Source organism: Lepus europaeus, chromosome 18 (genome assembly GCF_033115175.1).
Source record: "Lepus europaeus isolate LE1 chromosome 18, mLepTim1.pri, whole genome shotgun sequence".
In the NCBI taxonomy this organism is placed as follows: domain Eukaryota; kingdom Metazoa; phylum Chordata; class Mammalia; order Lagomorpha; family Leporidae; genus Lepus; species Lepus europaeus.
Window position 1 is genome coordinate 24,130,815 of NC_084844.1, and position 18,895 is coordinate 24,149,709.

Consider the following 18,895-nt stretch of genomic DNA (forward strand, 5'->3'; position numbering starts at 1 on the left):
TGGACTGACCCAGCCCTGACCCAGCCATTTGAGGAGTGAACCTGTGGTTGGAAGATTTCCCTTTCTTTTCTTTTTTTTCTTTTTTTTTTAAATTTATTTATTTGAGTTACACACACAAACACACAGAGAGAGAGAGAGAGAGAGAGAGAGAGAGAGAGGTCTTCCATCCGCTGGTTCACTCCCCAGATGGCTGCAATCTCTGGAGTTGTGCCAATCTGAAGCCAGGAGCCAGAAGCTTCTTCCGGGTCGCCCACGTGGGTGCAAGAGCCCAAGCACTTGGGCCATCTTCTACTGCTTTCCCAGGCCATAGCACAGAGCTGGATTGGAAGTGGAGCAGCCGAGACTCCAGAGAACCAGCGCCCACAAGGGATGCCAGCACTGCAGGTGGCGGCTTTACCCACTGCACCACAGCGCTGGCCCTGGAAGATTTCTCTTTCTCTCTCTCTCTGCCTCTGCCTCTCCTTCTCTGTAACTCCTTCAAATAAACAATTTTTTTTTAATTGGAAGGGTATCTCAAAGATAAAATTATGATAGGTTTTATTTTCTTTATATTTTTCTTTTTTTTTCTTTTTCTTTTTATTTATTTGAAAGATAGAGTTACAGAGAGAGGTAAAGCCAGAAAGAGAAGTTTTCCATCAGCTGGTTCACTCCAAATGACCACAATGTCCAGAGCTGATCTGATCTGAAGCCAGGAGCCAGGAGCTTCTTCCGGGTCTCCCAGGTGGGTGCAGGGGCCCAAGCACTTGGGCCATCTTCCACTGCTTTCCCAGGCCATAGCAGAGGGCTGGATCAGAAGAGGAGCAACCGGGACTCGAACCGGCGCCCATATGGGATGCTGATGCTGCAGGCTGGGGCTTCAACCTGCTGTACCACAGCCGCTGGCCTCTCAAATAAAAAACTCTTTAAAAATAAATAAATAAATGCCGATTGAAAACTCGCAAAGAAAATGTAAATTGGGGTTTTCAACTGGGTGCCCTGCATATGTTTAGAACTTGTCCAGGAGAGCCCTTCTCCCGAGGGGATTCCAACCATGAGCGTCTGATGCTCCGCAGGACACAGGGGGCACACGGGGACAGCCGGCGGCGAGCGGGCGCCGGGAGGCTCTCACCCCCGTGCCAGTCTGTACTCGGAGTTGTGTGACATTGGCTTAGATCTGGGGGCCTCTGGCTTGCACATCCACAACTACTCACCTTTGCCTTCCCGGGGGGGGGGGGGGGGGGGTGAGCGCTCAGCTCCGCCTCTGGCCCCCTGCCCAGCCTCCCAGCTCACTGGAAGTGGGTTCAAACTCCAGAGCTACAGGATGGGTGTCCTGGTGCAGCAGTTTAAGTCACGGCTTGGGACCCCTGCATCCCACATCCAAGTACCTGGGCTTGCAACCCTCTGCCTCCCATCCAGCTCCCTGGAAGGCAGCAGAGACTGCCCAAATCCGTGGGACCCTGCCACCCACACAGGAGACTGGGATGGAGCTCCGGGCTCTGGGAGGCAGCTTGTCCCATCCCTGGTTGTTGTGAGATTTGGGGGAGTGAACCAGCAGATGGAAAATCTCCCTCTCCATCACTCTGCCTTTCGAATAAATAAAAATAAATATTTTTAAAAGCCTCCGGAGTTGGGAGAGAAGGTTTCTTGGGCAGTTTCTTGACCAAGGGCCCTGCTCTCCCTGCACATTGGCTGTCCTGAGTTCCCGGAGTTGAGCACCATCTCCTGCCCACCAGGGTGCAGGGAGCTCTGATGTGGAATCTCCTCCCCCACTCCCACCAACATTCTCCTCTGTGGTCTAGCACCACTCTAGCACTGGGCTCCAGCGCTCAGTGCCGCAAGAAAACCCGCGCCGCTGCCGCCAGGGTGCCACAGCCACTCAACAGTCCCAGGATGGAGCCGGGTCAGGCCCGAGGCTGGGAGTGGGGCTTGTCCTATGGCGCCATCTTCTGGACAAATTGGGAAAACTGACTCTTCTTGCTGCCCATCCTGAGAACAAGGAGATATTTTTTGGTCTCAGCAGGTTTTGTTTTGTTTTGTTGCAGATTTATGTGTTTATTTGAAAGGCAGAGTTACACACACACACACGGATTTTCCATCCATTGGTTCACTCTCCAAATATCCTCAACACAGTCCTGGCCTCTCCTGTGGGTGGTGAGAACCCAAGCACTTGGACCATCTTCCATTGCCTTCCCAGGCACATTAGCAGGAAGCTGGATTGGGAGCAGAGCAGCAGGGACTCAAGCCAGCTCTCTGGTATGGGATACCTGCATCGCAGGCAGTAGTTTCACCCCTGAGCCACAACGCTGGCCCCCATATGCACGACTTCAGAATCAGGTGCTTGGGTGAGGAAAGAGCTGGGTCTCTGATCAGCGCGCTCTCTCTCTCTCGCTCTCTCTCTCTTTTAAAGATTTATTTTGTTTATTTGAAAGTCATAGTTACACAGAGAGAAGCAGAGGCAGAGAGAGAGAGATCTTCAATTCGCAGGTTCATTTCCCAACTGGCCGCAACAGCCAGAGCAGCGCCGATCCGAAGCCAGGAGCCAGGTGCCTCTTCCTGGTCTCCCACGCGGGTGCAGGGGCCCAAGGACTTGGGGCAATTCAGCAGAGAGCTGAATTGGAAGTGGAGCAGCCGGGACTCGAACCGGCACCCATATGGGATGTTGGCACTGAAGGAGGCAGCTTTACCCACTATGCCACAGCACTGGCTCTCAGCTCTCTCTTGTTACTTGTGTTTCTTCCACTTAGGGTATGTGTGTGCCTCTTTTCAGAGAGGTGGGTTTTGATAGTGATAAGAGGACACTATGAGACACAAAGATTAATTATTTTCAAACATACTTTTCAGAACCCAGGTCATCGTCCCTGACCAAGTGGTCCCTTTGGAAAGGCTGCAATCAGCTGTTCCAATTCATTTGAAGCATTTGTTTTTTTTTTTTAAGATTTATTTATTTGAAAGCCAGAGTTACACACAGAAAGAAGGAGAGACAGAGAGACAGAAAGAGAGAATCTTCCATCCCTTGGTTCACTCCCCAAATGGCTGCAACAGCCAGGGCTGCGCCAGGCAGAAGCCAGGGGGCTGGAACTCCTTCCGGAGCTCCTGTGTGGCGGCAGTGGTCCGAGTATTTAGGCCATCTTCCACTGCCAGTGGAGCAGCGGGGGCTCGAACCAGCGCTCAAATGGGTTGCCGACGTCGCAGGCAGCAGCTTAACCCAGCACGCCACAAAGCTGGCCCCTGCTCTTCAAACTCTAAGAGTGGATTTTTGTAAGCTGCTTCGTGAAGGAGATCAGTAAACAAGCTGGATTTTATTTTAAAGATCTATTGTTTATTTATTTGATAGGCAGAGTTAGAGAGAGGAGGAGAGACAGAGAGAGTGAGCTCTTTCATCCGCTGCTTCACTTCCCAAACTGGCCAGGGCTGGGCCAGGCTGGAGCCAGGAGCCTGGAGCTTCTTCCGAGTCTCCCATGTGGGTGGCGGGGCCCAAGTATTTGGGCCATCTTCCACTGCTCTCCCAGGTACATTAGCAGGGAGCTGGATTGGAAGCAGAGCGGCTGGGACTCAAACCAGAGCCCGCACAGGATGCCAGTGTCATAGGTGGAGGCTTAACCCACTGTGCCATGGCCCGGCCTCAAGCTGGATGTTTTAGATACATATTTCCTTCTGTGGGTCATAAACAGACCCTGAATTCCTGTCCCTGTCTTTTTAAAAGTTTTTTTTTTAAAGATTGATTTATTTATTTGAAAGGCAGAGTTAGAGAGACAGAGGCTGAGAGAGAGAGAGAGAGAGAGAGAGAGAGAGGTCTTCCATCTGCTGCTTTACTCCCCAGATGGCTGCAATAGCCAGAGCTGCGCCGATCCAAAGCCAGGAGCCAGGAGCTTCTTCTGGGTTTCCCACGTGGGTGCAGGGGCCCAAGGACTTGGGCCATCTTCTACTGCATTCCCAGGCCATAGCAGAAAGCTGGATTGGAAGTGGAGCAGCCAGGAATTGAACTGGTGCCCATATGGGATGTCAGCACTGCAGATGGTGGCTTTACCCACTAGACCACAGTGCTGGCCCTCTTAACCCTGTCTTTAATCCACGTGCCATGTTACTGTCAGAGTCCTCCCCTGAATCACAGAGCCATCCCCTAACTGCTTAAAAATCTTCAGTGGCTCCCTATTACCTTCAGAAACAAGCCCGACTCCTGAGCCCTGCGGCTGGGTGAGGACCAGCGGGGTAGCTGGTCCTCATGGGTTTGAACCCCCACTCTGTGCCTTGAGGCAAAGCACTCCGCCCTCAGCCCTCATCTGTAAAAGTAAGGCAAACAACTTTGACTTTGTTGGGTTGCTTTGAGGACAAGCGGTAAACTCAGTGGATAGCCTTGTTCAGAGATGGCCATACGCTCTCCATCTGCAGGTGCGGCTCCCAGTCGCCCCGTGCGGACTCTCCCCGCAGACCCTGCACCATTCACACACATTTGCCTCCTGCAGGTCCTTAGGGAGATCTAGGCCTCTGCTTTGCTTGTGCGGTCACTGCCTTTGTAGAATCTCTTTCCCTTCCCTTTGGTTGTTCCTTCTTTTTTATGTAGCTACTGTTCATTAAACAGTTTTGCCAAGTTCTTTATATTTAAAAAAAAATAGATTTATGTATTTGAAAGGCAGAGTGGGGAGGGGGAGAGACATCTTGTCCATCTGCTGGTTCCTCCCCCCCCAATGGCCTCAACAGTCAGAGTGGACCCAGGCTGAGGCCAGGAGCCAGGAACTCCATCCATGCAGGTGTCCCACGTGGGTGCAGGCGCCCGAGGACTTGGGCCATCGCCACTGCCTCCCCAGGGGCGTCAGCAGGGAGCTGCATCGCAGCACAGTCTCCGGGAACCGGAGCCGGCACTCCAGCGGGCAGCAGGTGTCCCTGGCTACAACACCAGCCGCCCCCCCTCCCGACACCCCGCTTTTTCTTTACAAATGACATAAGACACCAGGTCCTCCGGGAATGCTTGTGCTCCCTTTATTGCAGAATCAGATCTGTTCCTCGCTGTCTTGTGAGCTTCTGGGGCAGGGACCTTGTCTCCTGGTTCATCCAACAAACGCCTGCCAGCCCCGAGCAAGGTGCCTGGCTCCCAGCAGCCAGCCCGTCAGGGTCCCCAGAAAGAACTCCTGCCTAAACAGGAGCTGGTTTTATTATCGCCAACACTGCTGTTTTTCTTTTTGCCAGAGGGGCTGTCATCCTCGATACGGACAGTGTAAAGGCTATACTCTCTCCACAATGTCTTGTGGGAGCCGGCACTGTGGCAAAGAGGGTTAAGATGCCGCCTAGAGGGGCCGGTGCCATGGCTCACTTGGCTAATCTTCTGCCTGCGGCGCCGGCACCCTGGGTTCTAGTCCCGGTCGGGGCGCCGGATTCTGTCCCGGTTGCTCCTCTTCCAGTCCAGCTCTCTGCTGTGGCCCGGGAGGGCAGTGGAAGATGGCCCAAGTGCTTGGGTCCCTGCACCCGCATGGGAGACTAGGAGGAAGCACCTGGCTCCTGGCTTTGGATTGGCGTAGCTCTGGCCGTAGCGGCCATTTGGGGGGTGAACCAACGGAAGGAAGACCTTTCTCTCTCTCTCTCTCACTGCCTAGAGCGCCGGTTAAAGTCCCAGTTGCTCCGCTTCCAACTCAGCACTCTGCTAAGGCGCCTGCGAAAGCAGCAGATGATGGCCCAGATGCTTGGGCCCCTGCACCCTTGGGGGGCCCTGGTTTCACCTGGGCCAAGCCCTGGGGAGTGAACCAGTGGATTGAAGCGCCCTATCTCCCCCTCTCTCCCCCTCTCTGCCTTCACTGTCTTTGAACCATCACGCAGCATATATTCCCATTTAAGGTAGCAGAGACGAAGATGAGATAAGGAAACCACGCTGCAACATAGCTCGGCAGCCACTTGATTCTATGGTGTCTTAAGGACTTCTGAATTCGTGTCACTATCCAGACATAGCACATTAGCTGCTCTGGAGGTGCCTCGCCTCCTCCCCACCCCTACCCCATCGCAGCCGTCTCTCCCCAGGGCCTGCCCTGTGGCACACACTCCAGTACTGGAATGAATCAACCAACCAACAGTGAGGCCCGGGCTGGAAGGGAACGGAGGCCTGGGGGCAGCCAGGCTCCGGAGTTAAGAGGGTATCTACTGGGGGTTCAGAGGCAAGGCCTGGCTCCCCGTGGCGCTTCACAGGGAGGTCGCGAGGACCGAAAGCCTCCCGCTCGCCCCCTCCCAGCTCCCGGGCCTGCCGGCCCCGCCCCCGCCGCGCAGTGCCCGCCTCCAAAGACCCAGCCACGGACCAGTCGGCGGGGAGCCATCCATCACTGTCTGGACGCCAGCCAATCTCACAAGCTTTGTCCTCCTGCCAGCCAATGGCCGGAAGGCGGGGGAGCGCGCGCAGCCGGAGGGGGCGGGGCTACCGGTTCGGGTCAAATAAAAGCGGTCCGAGCGCCCGGTGGCGCTACTCCCGTGTCTTTTGTGTCCCCGGCCCGGGGTCTGAGTACGGTTGGGGTCGTGTCTCGCGCCGGATTCCCCAGAGCCGGGACCTCCGTGTGCGGTGGCTGACTGGGCCCGGGTTTCTGACGTGGCCCCGGCGCCCTCAGGCCCCCTTCCCCGCGTGTACGCGGGACCCTCGGTCGCTCGCGAGGACACGGCCGGGCGGGGGCTGTGGAGAGAGCGGAGGGGCCCGGGGCACGAGAGGCGCCGGGCAGGCAGGGCCGGCTGCGAGGCCCGCCGGCTCCGAGGCCGCCTGAGGGAAGCGGTGCCGGCGGGCAGGGCGCGGGGCGGAGTCCCCTGGGGTCCCTCTGTCTCTCGGCGCGGAGCCCGTGTGGGCGAGGGGCCGCGTAGGCCCGCGGGCAGGGCCACCTGTCCGCAGCCGTCGGAAAACGCTCGAACCTCGGCAGGCGGTGGCGAGAGGGACCCGGTGCGCCTGGACGTCGGCCCCGCCCGCCCCTTCCCAGTGCTGCCCCTGCGCGGGGCCCGGGTTGCCAGGAAGCGAATCGCCGCTGCAGTGCCTGCGGCCGCCTGGGAACAGTGTGGCCGGAGCCGAGCGCCGGGTGTGGCCGCGTGTTTGCCCGAGGATTTCTTTCCCGTCGCCACGCTGGCCCCTGAACCCGCTTAATTGCATTGCTCTCTTTTCTCCCTTTGGCATTATTTACCGGAATCGGCTATGCACACTTACAAGCCTGTGTTTACGTCACTACACCCTGGTCATTTCCTCTAATGACAGAAGTGGTCAAGCCCATGAAAAATAAGCTTGGAGGGTTCTGCGGTGTGGGGCCTGGTTACCGCAGGGCCGGCCTCTGTCACCGTCCAGGGCTAGCCGCTCTCCGGCTGCAGCGCCTGGCGGAAATCCCTGTGCCCACGCCGGCGGGGAACTGGCCGGACAAGACGCGCGTGCTGGTTGCCAGGGCAACGCTTCGTGGCGGGTGTTTGCAACCGGCCCGAGTCGGTCCCGCCCTAATGGGCGGAGTCGGTCCTGGGGACGGGCCCAGCGAAAGCGAGCTTCCGGCCTCTGCCCTCCAGGTGGCGCTATAGGATCGCAGATGCCATCCTGGGGCGGGGCTTCCAGCGGTGCCCAGGGCGGCCGAGGGGCGGGACTGGGGCGGGGCGTGCGACCAGGCTGCGGGGCGTTGGGGGTCGGGGGGGGGGAAAGGGGCTGTCCCGGGACTCGGCGTTAAACAGGCGCGGGAAGTCCGGGTGCAGCGTCCGCGCCACAGGGAGAAACTGGAGCTCCTGGGTCGGGGACGCCGAGGCGAAGTCGTGGTCGCCCAGAAAGGCCACTCGTCTCCATCCTCCAACCTAGCGCGCCCCGGGTGCTGTCGCCTCCCGCCTCCGAGCCGCGCCTCGCGCGCCTGCAGGGCCCTAGTGCCCGGGTAGGAATTCCACGGCCCCGGGCGTGCCAAGAACAACAGTCAGGCCGTTCCTCTCCCAGAGGAGACTGGGAATGGAAAAAATGACCAAGTCCCCGGCGGAACCCCCGTGTGTATCCTGCGCGCGCAAAATTCGGGTGCCCACGGTGGTGGGGAGTCGAGCGCCATTCCACCCCCTTTACGTGGCACGACCATACTCAGCTGTCCTCCCCACACACGGGGCCCCGTGGGTCAGTGCCGCACCCCCTCCGGGCGTTAACTAGTCCCCGATCCCCTGACCCACCCGTCTTCCCACACTCCCGCGGGATATGCCCGGAACCCATGCTGGTGTCCCGAGACGTGCCACAGGCTGTGCAGGGCCCCCCGCGCGCGCGCGCACACACACACACACAGAGGCTTCCCAGGCCAGGAGAGGAGACCCTTGGCAGGTTTATTAGGACCCTGGGGCCAGAGAGGCCCGAAGAGCGAGTTAGGCAGCTCGGCTGGCTCTCAGGGCCCAAAGGCAGTGCCCAGGTCTAGCCTTTGGTTTTCAGAGCCACGGTGCCGAGAAGCCTGCGGTCAGTGCTGGGAGGGCCTGGGATTGGCAGAGGGGGGTCGCTCAGGTCCCTTGGGGCTGCTGGGCATGTGCCAGGATGGGTCCCAAGAGCAGGAGGCCTTGCATCTGCCGCAGCCTTCATTTTAATAGCGACCATTTAATCTGTTCCTTGGCAGACTGAAGAACCTGGGGGAGGGGGTGCAGAAGAGAAAGAACTGGTGGGGGGAGGGTGCGGAGGAGGGGATGCCCCGTGCCTTAGCAATGGCGGGAGGTCTGTGGCCATTCCCACGGGTCCCTGGGACCCCTGATCACTAGGTGGCAGCAGCTTCTCTGCCTGCTTTAAATGGCCATGAAGTGGAAAGCAAAAGGCAGGCCAGACTGGCGGCCAGCTCCGGCCTCAGGCCCGAGCCTGCCCAGCCCTGGGCTTCCTGCCCCAGCAGCTGTGGGTGTGGCAGCCGCCCCTGCCTCCCCCATGCCACGCCGGGCCACTTCCTGCCCAGTGTCTCCTAGGGGAGGAGACTGGGCCCAGACTGGACACTTCCTGTGCTCAGACACCTGACCCCTCGGCAGGCCCCTAGCTCCCCAGCCCACCCCCGCCCCTGCTGATGTGGCACAGCTGGCGAAGGGTGGCTGTGCGGGGACTCCACACCCTGCGGAGGAAGAAGTCTCAGGCTGGGTTGACACAATCGCCCGCCCCCCCCCCCCCACACACACCATGCACACACAGTACCAGCCAGCAGGGCCCTGCCTGTGCCCCTCCAGCCACGAAGCCACATTTCCTGGTGAAGACCTGTCCCACGAAGCCATGCTGCATAGGCCCCGCCCCCTGCAGAGTCTGTCTCGGGCACAGCTTGGCCTGGACACCCCCGCGTCTCCAAGCTGGGATCTAACTCTGTCCTCATTTGAGCAGTCCTCTGCCACCTGCAATTCTGGGTTTTGACTCAAGAATTCTACTATAAATGCTGTCTTCATTCTTTTCCTTTTGGGAAAATAGTGATAGTTTTGTAACTGACAATGCAAGCAAGATTTGCCAGGGGCTCTGCTGAGAGCTGTCCGTGTGCTGGCTCATCGCGTTCTGCTAATGGCTCTGTAAGGAGGGTCCTGGTATCCTGTGACGCCCAGAGGCTGAGTAACTTTCTCTGGGTGAGCAGCCCGCGGGGCTCAGGTGGAACCTGTTCACACCCCGGGCTGATTCACACCAATGCCCATGGTCTTTCCTGTTCTGCTCAGTGCCCGCTCGCTCACCTCTTTCCGCCCTGCAAATTGCTGGCAGTTGCATCCATTTCGGCAGGATGGGAGGGGCCCCGGAGGGGAGGGCGAGGCAGAGTGAGCGCCAAAGGCAAGCCGGGAAAGTGGCCACCACACGTGGGGCTCCCTGGCCACTAAGGATGGCACAACCCCGTCTTGGCTGAGCCATCACAGCAGGAGGTAGTTAGTGTCAGGGTGGGAAGCTCCAAAAAAAGCAGGATTAGTGTAGGCAGAGAGACCTGCGGGCAGACAGAACAGGGCAAGACGGCAGCCTGACCCGCAGGAAGTCCGTGCAGGCCAGAGTCCACCGCCCCGCCCCGCCCCGCGCTCAGCACGCACCCTCCCCGACAAGGGAGCTTGCAGGGCTGCGGTGCGCGTGGGCTTCTCCACAGCCAGGTCGCACTGGGTGAGGCGCCAGGTGGTGAGTGGGGAAAGTTAGATGCCCTCGTGCGTTTAAGGGGACCCTTAGCAAATCCCAGTGTGTAGCCTAAATGGGGAGGGCAGGGGTCTGAGGCAAACCTGCCTTCCAGGGAAGGGGAGCATTAGGGGGTCTGGGCTCCCAGATGGCTCTGCACGACAAATGACCCAGTTGTCACCAGAGAGGGCAACTCCTCCCGAATTCAACTAAACCTGGTCAGGAGGTTAGGCAGGCTGGTGGGAACACGCCCATCTGTCTTCTAGTACCTGCTTCTCCCCCAACCCCCCCCCCCCCCACACACACACCTGGAAGCTCGAGGCGACTTGGCGACTTCCGGAGAGCCGGCCTGTCGCTGCCCCAGCCCTTCCCTCCCGCATCACAGTCCTCCGCCTTGGCAGCCTCCCTGGGGACACTCAGCTCTCCTTGTCTTTCTGGTCCACTTCTGGCCAAGGCAGACCCAGAGCACTTACCTGGGCCACGCTCTGCTCTGTTAACCCACTGTCATCAGCCTGTTGGGGGGGAGGGGCAGAGTCAAAGAGGGGGCTTGGGCCAGGGCCAGAGCGTTGGCTAGGAGAGGTGGGGTAGGGGGATCTGGGGATGACGTTAGTGGAGGTCCTGGGAGGCCAGGACCCCTGAGACCCCTCTGTGGTGCCGGGGGGTGGGGGAGGGAAGGGGAAGAAAGATGGCAAGGAAGGCTTCCTCCACATAGGAGAAAGCCCAGTGGAGCAGGGAGATTCTCTCCATATCCCCGCCCCTAAGCTCAAGGCCGAGGAGGTGCCCGGCATCCCCTGGAGCACCTGCTTGATTCCCAGATCTGCAGCACCAAGGAGGGTGGAGAGGTGCTTGTGACTCTACAGGGGGAGAGGGCGGGAGGATCTCTGATAAACTGCCGCCCACCCCACATAGTGGCCACGACCCCGTGGCTGGCTTCTGCCAGAGGCTCTGGGCTCCCGCCATCTCAGCCCTGGCCACCCTGGAGCCGATGGGAGAGCCAGGGAAGACCCTTACCCTAAAATTCACTTTCTGGACCACTTGCTGGGGGTCACTTTCCAGAATCACCCTGTAAGAGGAGGGGAAACCAGGAGGACAGTCGGTGCTGATTCCCAACCACACCCTCCGGCCAAAACCTCCTGCCTGTGTCCAGGGCATCCTGGGATGCCTCCTCCCCTGCGGGCGCTTTCCCAGGGCTCCTCCCCAGCTCAGACCCCTCCCTCCCCAGCTCTGATTCTTCCACACTTCACACCCAGTAGTCCATACACACCCTTGGTCATCGCTGGGCAAAAACTGTGAGCTGGGGTACAAGCCGAACCTTCTAGAATGTTCAGGTTGCCCCAGGCGGGGACTCACAGACTCAGAGCCCTGCAAAGTTCCCTTCGCTTTCTGGGTCTAAGGGTGCAAGCTCTGTGCCAAGACCCAGAGGCCCTGAAGGGAGGGAAGGGAGCCCTGTTTCAGTGTTAGCTTGTGCGGGGGGTCAGGCCATCCACAGGAGAAGTGGAACTCCCAAAGCCAGACTCTGCCTTCCCTTTTGATGAGGCTAGTCTCAGCCAGTGGGTGCTCTGGGCGGCCATGGAGCCATCAGTGGGGGTGCACGGGGCCTGACATGGGGCGGGGGGTACAGATGACAGCCGCTGAGGCTCCTCCAAGGCGGAAGTATTTCTGTTTGTTGTTATTAGTATCATTATTACCACTGGGAAATGACAAATTCTTCCTTGGAGCCTCTTCCAGGCCCCGTCCCTGGCAGCCCCAGGCTTCCCGTGCCTGCTCTTCATGTAGTCTCCACAATCCTTTGAAGTGGGTCCCTTATCTCCATTTTAAAGACAGGAAAAGTGAGGCTCAGGGAGAATTAGTCCCTGGCCCGAGTCCTACGTCTGGGTGGTGTTAGGGTCTGCGGTCCTTCCAGGCACGGCAAGCGCCTGGGTTCTGGAGGTCAGACGGGATTTCCCCATGACGTCCACAGTCCCCTCTTGTGTGGCTTGGTTTTGGCTGACATGGACGTATGCCTTATCATCACAGTGGGATGGGATCGTGGGATGGGATCCGTGGGGCCCTGCTGTGGGGAGGTGGCAGGGAAGTTGGCCTGAGAGCCCAGCGGTGTCCCGTGAGCCATCTGAGCTGAGGGCCCTGCAGGGGAGGGCCCCAGCCCCCGCTTCTCTCCACCCCTCCTCACCCGCCATCCACAATCTCGTCCAGCACCAAGAAGGCTCCATCCAAGTTCTCGAGCAACCAGCGCTTCTCCACATTCTTCCTGAGGGCAGAAAAGCGCGTGAGCCTCCCCGCGCAGGGGTGAGGCAGGCGCCCCTCTGCAAAGACCGCCTCCTCCACCCCCTCCCCGACCAGGTCCAGGAAGGAAAGTGGAAAGGGTGGTGGGGGTGGAGCCTGTGCAAGGGGCTCCCAGGCAGAGGGCAGATCGCTGCCTTAAGTCCCCTAGCCCTTTGCCTGGCCTCCCCCGCCTTGGCTGTGCCCACCACCGGACCCTCCCATGAAGCTCATGGCTAGTTTAGATGCTACAGTCCTCTTGCATGTGATTAGGTTGACTGTGGACCTTTGTTTTTGGATTATCTGAGTTTGGGTTCACCCAGGCACTTTGACAGATGCCAGATAATTGAATGGCAGCCCAGTGGAAACCAGCCTGCGGGTCAAGGCAAGAACGTGCGAGTGTGGACGCTCCAGTCTCTGCTACGATATTAACACGCGTGGTCTCCAGCGACTTGCTTAACTGCCTCGGACCTTGTCATCCGACCATCCCCTCAGCACCGCCGTGCTCTGCGTGGCCCCCTGGTGACCAGGGAAGGGACAGGGGCCTTGGCGGAAGGTTCTAGTCTCAGTCCAGCAGGGACCTCTGGGCCTTGGGAGCAGAGAACCTCACTCACCTTAACATGTGGCTCAGCGACTCAAACAGGCAGGTGAGCACGGCCATAAGCATCAGCTGCGACGGGCAGGTGCAGGAGGGGAAAACAGGAGAGCTCGGGTGGAGAAGGCCAAAGGGGCCTCAGAGCCCCCCTTGGGGTGGGGGTGGGGTGTGCCCTGGTCAGAGGGGTCGGGGCTGGAGGGTAGCTTGACCCTAGAGGGTGGGACACGCTGGCCTGCTCCGCGTGGGGACACCGACTGTCTCCTTCCCCAGTTTTGTTTAAGAAAGAAACAGGCTCCCTGCAGAGGGGGTGATGACTTCACTTGTGGCACCATGGACACGCATCATCCCAGAAGGAACCGTTCTGCCCCGGGAGCCCCAAGGGCCCCTGGTGAGCTTCCAGGGCCCAGCCTCCACCCCAGACCCCAGGCCATTGCCTCCTGCAGCCCTGCCCCCCTGGATTCACCTCATTCTCCTGCGAAGAGCCCACCACGTACAGGAAAAGGTCAACGCTGCTTTTGTAGACGATGGTCATGCCCCCAAGAAACGCAATCTCACCTAGGAGCATAGGGGCTCTGAATTGCGGCCACCGGCCTGGTGCCAGTCGCCTCCCTGCTCTCAGCCCACAGTAGGGCCACCAACATTCGGTGGCTCCATGTCCTCCCCCCCACCTGCCATGCTATTTCTAGGCAGCCTCATTCTGCGGAATCAACAAAGGCAGTTCAAGGTCAGCCTCCTGTCCCCCCCAACACACACACATGCAGTGCCCTGGGACCAGATCCCGAGTGGGGAAGCCACACACAGAGGGTGGGGGAGGGGTGCCCTGCACATGGGCGGGCAGGGGTTGAGAGGCACGCAGGGTGAAGGGCTGGGGACAGGGAGTGGAGGACAGCTGGGGAGAAGACCCTGGAGGAAGGGGAAGGGCCGGGCTTGGAAGGCGACAGGGACAGCTGTGTCAGGATGGGGCAGGCGACAGGGTGAGTCTGAGAATCCTGGGACAGCAGGAGGCCAACGCTTACTCTCGGTGCGGCTGGTCTTGTTGAAGACATTTTTCTCGAAGACCACCTGCTCCTTCACGGAGGGGAATGTGTCATCGTAGTACTGTGAGGAAGGGGAAGAGGTGGGGCCGTGGCCATCACACACGGCCTGGCTCCTCCCTGGATGGGCGGCAGGGCAGGGAGGAGTGGGCAGGCGCTGGCCAAGCGGGACCCTGCTGCCACGCTGTCTCCCCTAGGCCGGTCCCCTCACCACTTCCCCATATACAAATTCTAAGCGTTCTGTAGATGTGCAGGGGGTGGACGGCTGGGGGTCACCAGGTGGCACTGTGTGACGGCCACCTGAGTCCATGCAGCCAGGTGTCCTTCCTAAGCAACCACCACCAGGACAACAGGGGAAGAAGGGTGTGACGGAGTCAGGCGATGCCCCCCACAGTCGGCAGAACCAGAGCTGGGGTTCGCCGAGGACAGTCTGACAGCAGACGGGGTTATGGTGAAGTCAAGTTCTGGGCACGTATTCCAGAACCAAGTACAGCTTTTGTTCCACTATGGGTTTGGTGAGCCTTGCTCTCCGACTCAGTTTGTTTCTTTCTTTCTTTCTTTCTTTCTTTCTTTCTTTCTTTCTTTCTTCCTTCCTTCCTTCCTTCCTTCCTTCCTTCCTTCCTTCCTTTTTTTTTTTTTTTTGACAGTCAGAGTGGATAGTTAGAGAGAGAGAGAGACAGAGAGAAAGGTCTTCCTTTTTGCCGTTGGTTCACCCTCCAATGGCCGGCGCATTGCGCTGATCTGAAGCCAGGAGCCAGGTGCTTCTCCTGGTCTCCCATGCAGGTGCAGGGCCCAAGGACTTGGGCCATCCTCCACTGCCTTCCCGGGCCATAGCAGAGAGCTGGCCTGGAAGAGGGGCAACCGGGACAGAATCCGGTGCCCTGACCGGGAGTAGAACCCGGTGTGCCGGCGCCGCAAGGCGCAGGATTAGCCTAGTGAGCTATGGCGCTGGCCAGACTCAGTTTCTTAATCTGTAACACGGATGAGTGCCACAGGGAGGAGGCCCTGTGCCCTTGGGCACTACTGATCCACCTCTGACCATCTGCTGGTGCAAGGGGTGGTCAACTCAGCTTGCAATTCTCAGCATGGATTTCGCCACCCAGTGCCCGATCCACAGGCAAATTAGCAGTCTCCCAGCCGACCGCTGCTGCAAGGGACACACTCATTTGAATGTCCTGAAGGCAATAAAATTTCAGCCCCAAACACACAAATGAAATCTCCAGAACGCAATGCTCACTAATGTAAATGTTTCAAGGTCTCTTACAGAGGGAGTCCATGGTAGAAATCTGGCTTTGGCTGATCCCCGCTTGGTGTGCTGTGTGTGTGTGTGTGCGCGCGCACTCTAGCACAGGCACCAGGTCACGGAATGGGGGTGCGGTGGAAACCACCCTGGCCTTCAAGTCAGAGCCTGCCTCCAGGCACTGCTAGGGTGTGAACACGTGTAACCCCAGGCTGAGCACGTGGCTCCTCTGTGCCTCCTGTTCATCATCTGTGATGTGAAAGAGTGGGGTCAGAGGGTCTCTGACATCACAACGGCTTCTAAGTCCTCTGACCCCTTAGGGTAATTCCTTAGTGTTTACCAGGCTGCAGATTGCTTGTTGGAGTTTAGGGACCAGGCCTCCTGGGTCCCAGGCTGCACACCCCACCCAGCCCTTGGGTGGGGGTTCCCCGTGCCCAGGGACCAGCTGGCCAGTGCAAGGATGAGTAGAAGTAAGGAGACCCCCCCCTCTTCAGCGCCAGCAGGAGTTAGGAGAGGAGGGTGTAGAAGGACCTCCTGCCGGGGCTCAGCTGAGCTGCCCTGAGAGATCCCAGCGGTACTGTGTTCTGGGGTCTGGGGCACTTGGGGGCTCAGGGTCGGGGTCGGGGTCGGGTTGGGGGTTACCTTGGCCAGCAGCCGGTGCCCATCATTGTCTAGGATGAAAACAGCCTTGATGGTGTAGAGGGAAGGTTCCTGCAACTGACAGGAGAGGGTGGAGAGAGCTCCATTTGGCCCCTGGCCCCAGACGGACACCCTGTGGTGGGCTCCATGGACTGGGCCGGCCCTAGGGGCACCTCCTGGGGCTCCAGCGCGCAAAGGTGCACCGTTGGTTCCCGCCCCACCCTGCGCCGCAGGGGCCACTCCACTGCGCGGCGGCGGCGGATGTTCCACGGCAGGCCCCGGGTGGGCGCCGTGCCCGCTGGGTGCAGAAGGTCCTTCCGGGCCCAAGTTCTGTCATGCACTGACTGCTCCAGAGCCCGAGTCGGAGTGTATCACAGAACCTGGGCCGGGGGACAGCGGCGCCGAGCCTGCTGCTTGCCGGCGACCCCGGCTCCAGAAGCACGCGCGTCAGCCCCCCGGGGGTGGGCGCTCCAGTCCCCGCCGCCAAGGCCACTCCTTACCGGCTCCCAGCGGACGCTCGTTCCCCGCCCCCCATCCCCGTCATCCCCATCCCCATCGCTGCTCCGAGTTGACCTCGAACTTCAGCCCCACTCCGGCTGGCCCAGGACGGCCCGCCTGGCCGGCCCGCGCCGCTGCACGAACTTACCGTCCCCTGCCCTGGGCCTGGGCCCCCTCCCCGGGGCTGCCCGGCGGCGACACAAAGTTCCCAGCGCCAGCGCGCGCGAGTTGTGAGTTGGCGGCCGCTCCCCGCCCAGCTCCCGCTGCCCGGGACCCCGCACCCGTGCGCTCCCTACCCGCGGCCCCGAGGGCTCCCCGGCTCCCGCGGGCGGCGCCGCGCCCCCGGTCTGGGCCGCCGCGGCCCCCTCCCCCGGGTGCGGACGTGGCCAGGCCTCGGGCCGCTGCATTCCGCTCGCGCCTCGCACTGACAGCGCCGCCCGCCGCGCCGCTCCGCCTCCGCGCCCGGCCCCCGGCGCCGCCCGCGCCCTGCGCTCCGCCCGCGGCTCGTGCGGGGCTGTCCTGGCCTCCCTCCTGCTCGGCCTCCTGCCGTCCCCTCGCGCCCCCTCGGCCCTGCGCCCACACCCGCGCGCCCCTGCCCCACCTCGCGTCTCTCGCTCTCTCCCTCCGCTCCCCAAAGTCCCGCCCAACTCGCTGCACCCTCAGGTGGTCCCAGGAGCAGCCTCTGGCGGCTTCCTGCCTTTCTCAGGCTGTCCTGGGGCCCGCAGGAAACAGGAGCAAAACTCACCTTGGTAGGTCCCGTCGCGACAAATGTCAGGTCACCCCCTGGGTCTCAGGGACGGCGGCTTCCGGCAGTGGCCGATGAGGCCAGCTCTGGGTGACCCCTCCGTGGGGAAGGGGCGCTCCCATTCCTCTCGCACTGCTTGCGGGGCGGGGAAGCCAGGACCCCAGGCACACCTCCCCAGATGTTTCCCGAGAAAAGCCACTGATCCGTATGAAGCAGACTGGATGCCCAGTGCAGAAATTTCTAGAAAGCACCAGGCTTTGCAGTCAGGTGTGGCTTCTTCCGTCTGGGGACACCAGAGGACACGCACTCATGGCCTGAGACAAGGTCATGCTCCAGAGAGACGGAGTTAATGGTATTTAGGCATGTACTCTGCCAGTGCCATGTGCGCACATCACATCCAACAGATTGACGCGCACTATGCAATACAACCCACACGGTGAGATAGGGACTGTCATCCCCACTCTAAGCGCAGAAATTCGGACTTCGTGCGACTTTTCAAAACAGCATACAGGGGCCCTCGCTGTGACATAGACCACCACCTGTGACGCCAGCATCCCATGTGAGCACTGGTTCAAGGCCTACCTGCTCCACTTGTGATCCAGCTCCCTATTGAGCTGCGGCACCGGCCCCCAGCTCACTTCTAATGTCCTGGGAAAAGCAGTGGAAGATGGCCCAAGTGCTTCAGCTCCTGCACCGGTGTAGGAAACCCAGAAGAAGGTCCTGGCTCCTGGCTTCAGTCTGGTCCAGCACTGGCTTTTTGTGGCAATTTGGGGAGTGAACTAGCAGACGGAAGATTTTTCTCTCTCCCTCTCTGTAACTCTGCCTTTCAAATAAATAGAATAAATCTTTTTTTTTTTTTTTGACAGGCAGAGTGGACAGTGAGAGAGAGACAGAGAGAAAGGTCTTCCTTTTTGCCGTTGGTTCACCCAACGGTGGCTGCCGCGGTAGGTGCGCTGCAGCCGGCGCACCGTGCTGATCCAATGGCAGGAGCCAGGTGCTTCTCCTGGTCTCCCATGGGGTGCAGGGCCCAAGAACTTGGGCCATCCTCCACTGCACTCCCTGGCCACAGCAGAGAGCTGGCCTGGAAGAGGGGCAACTGGGACAGGATCGGTGCCCCGACCGGGACTAGAACCTGGTATGCCGGCGCCGCAAGGCGGAGGATTAGCCTAGTGAGCCGCGGTGCCGGCTCTCTCTCTCTCTCTTTTTTTTTTTTTTAAACAGGCAGAGTGGACAGTGAGAGAGAGAGACAGAGAGAAAGGTCTTCCTTTGCCCTTTGCCATTGGTTCACCCTCCAATGGCCGCCGTGGCCGGTGCGCTGAGGACAGCGCACGGCACTGATCCGAAGCCAGGAGCCAGGTGCTTCTCCTGGTCTCCCATGCGGGTGCAGGGCCCAAGCACTTGGCCATCCTCCACTGCACTCCTGGGCCACAGCAGAGAGCTGGCCTGGAAGAGGGGCAACTGGGACAGAATCCGGCACCCCGACCAGGAGTAGAACCTGGTGTGCCGGCGCCGCAGGCAGAAGATTAGCCTATTGAGCCACGGCGCCAGCCAATAGAATAAATCTTTTAAATAAATAAATAAATCTTAAAAGGAAAAAAAGAAACCTGGGGTCTTCCACATAACTACTTATTAGCTGTATTCGGTCTTTTTAAGATTTATTTATTTTTAAATAAATTTTTTAAAAGATAAAAATAAATAAATCTTAAAAAGACCATATACAGGTTGGTGCCGTGGCTCAATAGGCTAATCCTCCGCCTGCAGCGCCGGCACACCAGGTTCTAGTCCTGGTTGGGGTGCCAGATTCTGTCCCAGTTGCCCCTCTTCCAGGCCAGCTCTCTGCTGTGGCCAGGGAGTGCAG

General features: G+C 59.6%; 1 protein-coding gene across 3 annotated transcripts; it reads right to left on the reverse strand.

Annotated features, from left to right (window-relative positions):
* Positions 1-8,226: 8,226 nt before the first annotated feature.
* On the reverse strand, positions 8,227-16,719 carry COPZ2 (COPI coat complex subunit zeta 2). 3 transcript variants are annotated; one of them, XM_062216711.1, is made up of 9 exons: positions 16,589-16,719; positions 15,798-15,872; positions 13,898-13,979; positions 13,345-13,436; positions 12,901-12,956; positions 12,198-12,275; positions 11,039-11,090; positions 10,501-10,539; positions 8,227-8,550 (listed from the first exon to the last, which is right to left on the reverse strand). In XM_062216711.1, the coding sequence occupies exons 1-9, from the start codon at positions 16,697-16,699 to the stop codon at positions 8,503-8,505; spliced, it is 633 nt and encodes a 210-aa protein (XP_062072695.1). In that variant the 5' UTR covers positions 16,700-16,719; the 3' UTR covers positions 8,227-8,502. The 3 variants fall into 3 exon arrangements, with proteins under 3 accessions (XP_062072695.1, XP_062072697.1, XP_062072696.1); XM_062216713.1 differs by lacking the exon at positions 11,039-11,090; XM_062216712.1 differs by lacking the exons at positions 11,039-11,090; positions 12,901-12,956.
* Positions 16,720-18,895: the final 2,176 nt, after the last annotated feature.

Bases quoted from the DNA above. Each gene is read 5' to 3' on its own strand.
- COPZ2 (XM_062216711.1), bottom strand. From the start codon at position 16,699: ATGCAGCGGCCCGAGGCCTGGCCACGTCCGCACCCGGGGGAGGGGGCC. The intron at 13,980-15,797 runs GTAACCCCCAAC...CCTTCCTCACAG, and splicing joins GGCACCGGCTGCTGGCCAAG to TACTACGATGACACATTCCC. The intron at 10,540-11,038 runs GTAAGGGTCTTC...CCCCCCCAACAG, and splicing joins TCCAGAAAGTGAATTTTAGG to GCTGATGACAGTGGGTTAAC.